General features: G+C 24.5%; 1 protein-coding gene across 1 annotated transcript; it reads right to left on the bottom strand.

Moving 5' to 3' along the window:
* Positions 1 to 433: 433 nt before the first annotated feature.
* On the bottom strand, positions 434 to 8743 carry LOC107610600 (putative terpene synthase 2). The gene is made up of 7 exons (XM_016312634.3): positions 8417 to 8743; positions 7231 to 7510; positions 6735 to 7113; positions 5072 to 5290; positions 4747 to 4888; positions 3985 to 4233; positions 434 to 1098 (listed from the first exon to the last, which is right to left on the bottom strand). The coding sequence occupies exons 1-7, from the start codon at positions 8525 to 8527 to the stop codon at positions 802 to 804; spliced, it is 1677 nt and encodes a 558-aa protein (XP_016168120.2). The 5' UTR covers positions 8528 to 8743; the 3' UTR covers positions 434 to 801.
* Between the last annotated feature and the right edge of the window lie 1160 nt (positions 8744 to 9903).

Below are 9903 nucleotides of genomic sequence, written 5' to 3'. Positions count from 1 at the left end.
AAATATTATATTCTTTAAAAAATTGTCGTCTATATCAGAATAAAATAGTATGTTGATATAAAAGGTATTTTTTGTCTAAAGCAGAAAAAAAAACTGACACTAGATAATCAATATAAGACTAGCTAACACTATGTTAAGATTAAAGTTACAACTCTGTTAGTTAGACAATAGTGAATTTGAACAACGTGAATAATAGACATCCCATAAAAGATGAAAAAAAAACATAGTCCATCACAAATTATCCTTTAAAAAATCTTACTTTCACTTTTAACATTTTAGCCATCTATCTTCTAATCCTTTTACCATTGTATATCTCATCTCCAAATTTTTATTGCACCATCAGTCCCTCCTTCACCAGCCAACTTTAGCGTTGTCGAGCTTTTTCTCCATCAAGCCGTCCGTTTAGAATGAAAATAACCATCCACATACGTAGTAAAATGAACATCCAATAAATTTTATTGTATCTACTCAAATCCAATTCAAATTAAATAAACATCTACTTTAAAATGAAAATAATCATCTGTATACCAAACTATCTTTACAAGACATACACGAGAGACAAACAATATATAATACTGAAAAATAACATAAATATAACTAATTAAGGCCTAATGGAAACATCGGTATATATAGTGCATAATATTAGTCCAAATCTCATTTTTATTTGACACACTTTAATTAAAACCCCTATTAATTCGGATAGAATTTAACCCTCAAACTTAGAACCATACAAGATACAACAACAATGGCCAACATATATAAGAAAGCCATCTTTAGTTGATTTCTTTCTACATAAAACCGCTACACGACGATGGGGTCCAAAAACAGTGTCACAATGTGATCTTTCAAAAGCTCACAATTGGTGTATTTATCCTCAAAGTTTAAATAATAAAACTCGGTTATACGTGCTAAATTAACAATGCAATCAATCAGAAACTTTGGGATATCTTTAATTAACTTGAGGTACTCTTCATTCACCTTCTTCCAACAATTATTGATATCCCTGATGATGAAATCATAGGCTTCCTCTTGTGAAAAGTCATATTGCTTCATGCAACATTCCACTGCAGAAGCAACATGTTTCCTTTGTTGCTCAAACTACAAATAATTGAGCAATACAAAATGTTGAATTATATGTATATCATCAAAATAAATCTGATAAACTAAATCAATTGAAAACTCGTATATGTATATTATCTCAGTTTTTAAGTCAACTATTACCAATATATTTAAATGTAAAATAGGTTTAAATAATACATTAAAATTTCATAGTTTTATCTATAAAAAGTTAAAACGAAAGTTATTTTAAAGGAGTATATATTAGCAGCAACCTACTTGTTGACCAACCTCTCTTTTTAATTTTTAGGTATTAATATAATTGTTTAAAATAAAATCTTAAAATTATTCTAAATTATAGAATATTTAATGTTTGTTTAGTCACATTTTATTATGTTTCACATTTTAGGTTTATGTCTATATATAAGCTATAAACTATAACAATATGCAAAGAGGATTGTCTCCAAAGACAGCACTAAGTTAAATTTTAGGAAGGGGAAAAAATTAATCTTACAATAAAAAGAGAATAAAATAAAATTTGTAAAGAGTACTAAACTAAAATTTATATATAATTTATAAAAAAAATTTGAAGTTTGGAGGGACATTGCCCCTTTTACTATATGAGGCTCAGTCCAATGTCTCTTTTTTGTGTCCAATTTCTCCTTCTATTTTTATTTATGTTAAAAATTGGCTAACCACATATATAGACAAACCTATAGATAATAGCTATGATACACGAACATTGATACGGACACGATATAATATGGAATATGTACACACGAATTTTAAAATTTTATAAGATATGGAGATGTATATATATATATTTACATAAATCGTAATGATATTTTAATATTTTATTGATATTAAAATATAAATTAGTTTTTTAATTATTCTTAGTATCTTATTTTAATTATATAAAGTATTTAAAAATTTTTTTGTTTTAATAAATAATAATATATGCTATTTCTAAATTTATTTCAATAATACATGTTCATAATAAGGTTAGACATGTTGACACGTGATGGTATTTAGGTATATTCAAACATATCTCTAGAGAAAATTTTTTTATTTTTTATTAAAAACATAGTTGGACACAGCAGACACGTGTGTCAGACAAATGTCAATGAATATCGTGTCCAATACGCAAACACGGCAACTCAGCGAAGTATCTGTACTTCATAGGATAATAGTTATAAATAAGCATATATATCATAGTTGTAAGAACCGAACCAGTCAAGCAATTAGTTCACTGATTTATTGGTTCAACTGATAAATTACCAGTTGAACCGATAAAAATGTCGGTTCTATATAAATAAAAAATAGTCAAAAATCTAAAAATTAAAATTTAAAATACATATCTTAACTAATATTTTAAAAATAATTAAGTTTCAACAAATTATAATTCAATTATTATTAAATAAATATATAAATTTCTAGTATTTTTTCATGATAAAGATTTTTTTATTTTATTTTTATATTAAAGTATTTTTATATTTATTATATTGTTATATAATATATGTATTTATTGAAAAATAATATTAGTAAATATCATATAATCATAAAAAATAATTATATTGTAATTAATAAAAATATTTAATATTTTTTATTTATACATATTTAATAATATTTATATTAATAATTATTGATAATAAAAAATATAATTAATTTAAATATAAATGAATATAAAATTAAAATAATATCTAAAAAAATTATTGTGCAATTTTATTATATAATTAATAATTAGCAAATGAAATAACAAATAATAAAATAGCTTAGCGGAAAAGAAAGCATGCAGTATATAGAGGATCTAGGTTTGAACCACATTTTTATCAATTTTTAAATTTTCTCTTGAACAGTTCAGTTGGATCGATTAAAAATCCGATTTACCAATTTTTTACCAATTTTTCAGTCGAACTGACTGGTTCAATCCGATTTTTATCACTGTGATATCTATTCTATGATCTATGTATATATAATAATGTTATAAATATTTTTTTTCTTCACTTTATTACAGGTGATAGTGTAATCACCACTTTTATAATTTGGTAGACTTTAAATTTATTTATTCCATGGATTATTGTTGTATAAAAGATTTATAAAATTAAATAATTATTTTTTATTCATCATTTATTAACACTACAATAATTTCTGTAGATAACTGGCAGAAATTTTGTAACAATTTTATAATAAATACATTCTAAGAAAATATAAAAAAGCGATTGAACAAGTATAATAATACTTGTGAAACTGCTAGTATATATATAAGGAAAAGTTTAGCAGGTCAGCAATTTTATTAAATTTTGGTCAGCATATAACCAGCAAAGAAAAGTGAGCCATTGGATAAAATCTCACACTAATCTCACACCATTAAATCATCATTGATGATTATTTGATGATTACAAATCACAAAAGTTGCTGGCCCTAGCACTCCTCTATATATAATATGTTTAAAGTTAAGGATACCAGGTTCAACTACTCACTACAACCAATTTATAATTATTAGAATTAGAATATTCTCTTTTTTCTATTATATATGTTTGTAAAAGATAACATATTGTTATATATTTTAAATTACAACTAATATTGTTCTCAGTTAGATTCACGTTTTAAGAAAGGTTAAATAGATCAAATTAAGATGTATTAAAAATTTTAAAATAAAAAGATATATTGAGATTAGCTAGTAATAATTTTATATCGAACTATTTAGCTAATAATGTAAATTTTCTTTATAAAACAAAATTCTTAAGTAATAATGTAAATTTTCTTTATAAAACAAAATTTTCTGTAAATTTATAATTGATCAACATTTTCGAAGTAAACTAGAGTGATTACCTGTAACTCTCTCCCTTAATATTTACATCATATAGACACACATAAAAATAAGTTGAAAAGCATGAAAACAAAAACTTTCTGAGAAATAATCTCTACCTTATGTGAGGCCAAATCATTCTTGATCCTTGCAATAGTACATACAGCTTTTAAGATGGCTGGACAATTAGAAAGCCAATCAAGCGTCTCTTTGGTTGCAAGTTCTTTTACCAGAGCAATAAACACTGTTAAGATAGCAGAGTATCCACTTGATACAACTCCCTTAACCTTGTACTCATCGTATGTTGGGATATCGCCCTCATGGCACCATTTTGCTTCAACAAGGTAGGCATGTGCCAACCTAGAAAACTGTAAGCACAATAATTAGACTCATTAATTAGCTAGCTATGTAGGTGGAGAGTGTAAATCATCATATTATACATAATAAAAAACAATATTACGAAACAAACAAAATTTATTATTTTTTACTAAAATTTAGCCAACTCTAAATACTGGAGACTAAATTCTATTGAAATCTTAGATTTCAAAACTTAAATTCTAATAGTATGAAAGAATATAATAATATTAGGGACCAACACTGTACTTTTTATTAATATTAGCCAATAATTTTAACTTATACTTTATTTTTATATTATTAGAATCCAAAATTTAGTATTTAAAATTTACAATTTAATTCAGAATATAAAATATTAACTAAGTATTGACTAATATTAATAAAAATTGTTTCCTAACATTTCTCAAAAAGAAAATTATAGTGACTCTTATTATAAATGACCATATAGGACATTTTAACTAGCTAGTCTTGAACATTAATTTGTATATGACCAAAATTTGTTTATATATATAGAATAAGAAGCTTACAGTCTGTTTAACATGTTGCAAGACGAAGCTTGATTTTCCACTCTCAGCAGTCAACGACTCCATTTCAACCCAAAACTCTAAAAGTGCATTAAAAATCACTTTGAAGCACTCTGGAAGAGATGCAATGCAACTAATGTCCCATCTGAAAAAAGAGAAAAAAAAAAAAAAGAAGCTAAAAACTAAATATGAAAGTGAAATAATCATCAGTAGATCAAATTATTAGGAGAATAATATAATGGCTAACAAAATGAATTCAAAAGCTTTGCATTGAGATAGTAATATCTTAATAAAAAATTGGTCATCAATTGTTTACTAAAATATCTACCTTTGCATTGCCTCTGTGAAGAGCTCAAGCTCTTCAATTGTGCCATAAACATCATAAGTATCATCAATAAGAGAGATAATTGAGATTGCTTTGGCCGACATCCGTCTTGCAGTGCTGTATTTAGGCTCAGAGTTTACAGCAAATGGCCAAATGAATACTTCAACTAATCTATCTCTTGCATAAGGGACCTTTCTTGCAAAATCTGATTCTATCCACCACCTATGTAATATTATTAACAAGTTATATATCCATTATTATTATTATTAAAAATATAATCATTTATGTTGCATTCTCTCGTCAGCTTAAACTTTTGAGATGAATGATTACATGATAAGTATGGTACTCATATATAACAAATGCTTTATATCAGAATATGATGAATTATGCCCATTTTTATAACCTATTGAGAGCTTCTATATATTTACATGTATGCATGGGAGTAATTTATGATATATGCATGCACTGGATAAATTTTTAATTATGAGTAGACTTGGAACTTTTAATTTAATAGAAATCTGCTTATATTTTATAAAAGTTGATATCATAGTTATATATACTAAAATCATTCTACATTTAAGTGATGACATATAAATTATTTATAATTTTACCATGTAAATATATTATGGTAAATATCATTCTATTATGAAATCAAGCATACATATATCTTTCTTTCAATCTTAATATTACTTATAACGATTTTTACAATAATTAACAAGATGACTCATCCTAATAAAATCTCTTAACAATATTAATGTCCTCTTAACTATTTGATTTATATTTTATAACAGTTCTCACAATAATTAACAAAATTAATCTTACAACTAAAATATTTTTTTAGTAATATTAATTATTTTTTAAATTATTCCATTCCTATTTTTTTTTTTTTCAAAACGTATAATTTACATGCATATAACTACTAGAAATAATATTTGAAGTTATAATAACGATGACAAATGTTAAAAAATATTGGAGTCTTTTAAGGGATTAGTAATAAAGAGGATGAGTTATAAAATCAATAATATAAAGCATTGCATGTTATAAAATACTTAAAAAATTAATTCAAATTAAAAAATCATTAAAAATAGTAATCACTAACTTAAAAAGCTAACTTTTGAATTGAATTAAGTAGTCAACTAATGTTACTTTATTTTAATATTTATATTTTAATTTTATCCAATGAAAATGTAATTTATTTGTACTCATCAAAATAGTTGATAATATAGATATATAAAGTTTTAATTTTTGAAATAGAAATTAATAAAAATACAACGATACTTTGTGCACATACAAAATATTGTTACTTGCGTAAAATACATACTAAAATATAAAATATACATTGAAAATAAAACAACACAAGTATTTATACGCAAATATTTAATGACTAATTTTTATGTATATATAACATTTTTAGTAAAGATAATCTTTATTATATAAATAACTACAAATCTTAAAATATTTATAAATTTACAATATATATTTTTATGTGATTAAACTTTTATTATTTTTTAAATTATTTTTCTATTAATATTTATAATTATATATTTAAAATTATTTTAAAATATTTATTAATTGCTACTATCATTTATTTGAGTATGTGTAATGCGCAGATCTCATTCTAGTTTATATCAATAAAGAGTACTTAGCTAGTTTTATAAGTACTTACTTGGTGTTACTACCAACTTCTTTTTGATACAATTTTTGTACCATATTGAAATCTAATTTTGCAAAATTTAGAAGATCGCCTTTGTCATGCGAAGAATTTTTTTTGTAGAAAGACATATATGATTTTGTCCTCATTTTTGGAATTGACTTGTGCAGAGGTTGTTCTAAACTCTGATTGATTTGCTCAGCAAGAGATGGACTCAATTGATTGACAATAGACTTAAGTTTATTGTAGGTGAACTCGTGTGCTTCCTCTAGTATCTCTTCTCCATGAATTCTTAATTGTGCAGTTTCATACAAACTCCACATTCCTTTAACATCTTGAACAATAATAGTTTCATCAAATTCTCCCTTTGTATTCTTGAATTTGTTGAAAATATCTGTGTGATTCACATACATACTAACTAGTGAGAAACATTTAATTCATAACTAATTGATATGAATTTTTTTTGTTAACAAAATTATATAAAAAATAGACAAATAAATTTTATACATACCTGATGAGATGTGATATCCTTTCTGTCGAAACAAACGAAAGAGTAATGCAATAGAATAAATGTCGTTTTCTTCTATAGCAAGGCCATTGTAAGTAAAATTATTATGGATTTGTTCTAATGCTTCATTAATTTCACATTCAAAATAATAAGATATACTTAAACGTTGAATTGAGTCGATTAAAGTTAGTTTTTGGGAGATGTTATTATCACTAGAAGATAGATATATTTTCACTGTCTCTCGGTACTTTTGAACTTCTTGTTTCATAGTTTCATCCACTTCCTGCAAATAATTTGAATGAATGAATTGAAGTTTTCATGGAACATGAACATATTATTAGATTTATATGATATCTCAAAAAAGTGAAAAAAAAAAACATTTTAACTATACTACATAACCTTATGTTTGGGAGTTAATATTATGGACGTGGTATATCATAAAGTCAAAGAAAAATGAAAAGAAAATAATAAAGAAATTTATTAATGATAAATACATAAATTTTTTAATGGTAAACAAATTTTGAAAATAAAATATATATATATACACGTTGTGTGATGATACATGCATAATTTTTTTTAAAGGTAAACACAATATTTTGAATGAAGTATACGAAGAAAATATATAAATTTATTGAGAAAAAACTCAAATTTTGTTATGATAAAAATATTTTTTTTTAAAGATAAACACATACAATATTTTGAAGAGAAATAAATAAAAAAAAGAACATACAGGAATTTATTTATGATAAACATGAAAATTTTGTTATGATAAACAGTAAATTTTTTTGGAGAATACATATAAAATTATTGATGATAAATTTGAAAATGTTGTGATGATAAACACATAAATTTTTTAAAATTATTATGAAAAAACACAAAAATTATATGATCGTAAACAGACAATTGTTTAATTATTAAGAGAAATAAAGAAAGAATACGCAAAAAAGTTATTTATAATAAACATAAAAAATTCATGATTATTAAACACACAATCTTTTGAAAGGTGAACACAATTTTTTAAAGAGAAATATAAAAAAATATAAAATTTATTGACAATCAACATAGAAATTTTACATTAATAAACACAAAAATATTTTATGTATAATAAAAATTATTTAAAAAGATACCATGATAATATATGTATAACAATACTCATATTTCATCATACAAAATTAAATAAGATATATACCAAAGATTCGGAATCAGCATATTTCAAGAAAGTATCGTGCCAAATGCTAGGAGCAAAATTTGCATAGCTTCGCTTTGAGTTAGAAGGAGCATGTTGACTTGAAGTCATCATTGGAACTAGATGATGATAATGTATGGCACTAGACAATGAACGGTGTTAAAGAGTTAACAGCCAATCACTATATATAGAATATGGTTCATTCATTCAAAGGGAGATGAGTTAATATGTTCCTAGCATTTTCAAATGTGAAGTTGAAAGAGACATGTATGGTACTAGTTAATGAACGATGTTAAGGAGTTAAGCACCAATAACTATATATATAGAATATGGTTCACTCATGCAAAGGGAGATGAGTTAATGTCCCTAGCTCTGGATGCCTATTTATTTTCAAATGTGAAAAATGTGTGGCCAAGTGGACAGCTATGTACCAAACAAGATTCCTTTTTATTTTGTCTTGTTAAAAAGTGAGTGAATTCTCTAGCCATTCCTCAATTTGAGAATCGCATATCCTTTATGAGTTGTTCAATTTTGATTGGAAAAATTTAATTGTGTTATCTTGATTAATGCTAACTATTCATTCTTCTAAGTTCCAACCTTAGATAATTATATTAAACCAAACTACTAAACTATAGTAAAATTCTTTTTGCAAATTAAAAGAATGTTTAAATAAGTCCCAATTTGTAATTTTAAACTCTTTTTTCCAAACCACTCAATTCATCAATCAATTCCAACCACAAAAGCTGAAATGGAACAAAAACAAAACGTGGTAATTAGTCATTTGGAACGGTACTCTTCCATTGAAGCATAAACCAGCAACCACTCCTCCAAGTTTAAAGATAGGACCCTGTTTCACCCACACAGATTGATTTTTGTCGCAGCAAACCGACGTCCTGGTGCGATCACCTCTAATACGTATGGCTAAAAGACAACTTGATTGTAATTAATTAATAGCTAATGATGCATGATATGCAGCTCCATAAGAAAGTGTATCTTCACTCACTTATATATATATATATATATATATATATATATATATGTGTGTGTGTGTGTAAAACAAAAAAGTTTATATAGAATGGGTTCTTGTCGTATTTGTAATTCTTGCCTTACAAGTTCGGGCCAATTTCATGTTTCCAATAACAACTTAGCCACAATATATATAGTTCGAGTACATAGATAGAACGTAGGAGTAGAACCATTACATATTTATATAAAAAAATAAGAATGATACTTTACATCTAAGTTTTTTTTTTTTAATTAAATTCAATTAAGTTAGTCTAAGATAATAAAATTAGTTATAACTAATATTAATCTAAATTTTATTGTTTAACTTGGTTAAATTTAGTTCATAAAAAAATTTAAAGTAGATAAATAAATAAAGTCTGAATAATTATTTTAAAATTATTTTAATATTAATTAAATTAAAAATTTATTAAATGCTACTATCAACTTTTAAATTTCTAAGATTATAAAGAGTAAATTATTATTTT

The sequence above is a fragment of the Arachis ipaensis genome, chromosome B8 (assembly GCF_059453495.1).
Source record: "Arachis ipaensis isolate K30076 ecotype BB chromosome B8, ASM5945349v1, whole genome shotgun sequence".
Lineage (NCBI taxonomy): Eukaryota > Viridiplantae > Streptophyta > Magnoliopsida > Fabales > Fabaceae > Arachis > Arachis ipaensis.
Note: the sequence above shows the minus strand (reverse complement) of the source record. Positions and strands in the feature narration are given on the sequence as shown.

Bases quoted from the DNA above. Each gene is read 5' to 3' on its own strand.
- LOC107610600 (XM_016312634.3), bottom strand. From the start codon at position 8,527: ATGATGACTTCAAGTCAACATGCTCCTTCTAACTCAAAGCGAAGCTAT. The intron at 7,114-7,230 runs GTATGTATAAAA...TGAATCACACAG, and splicing joins AGGATATCACATCTCATCAG to ATATTTTCAACAAATTCAAG. The intron at 4,234-4,746 runs GTAAGCTTCTTA...TTGTGCTTACAG, and splicing joins TGCAACATGTTAAACAGACT to TTTTCTAGGTTGGCACATGC.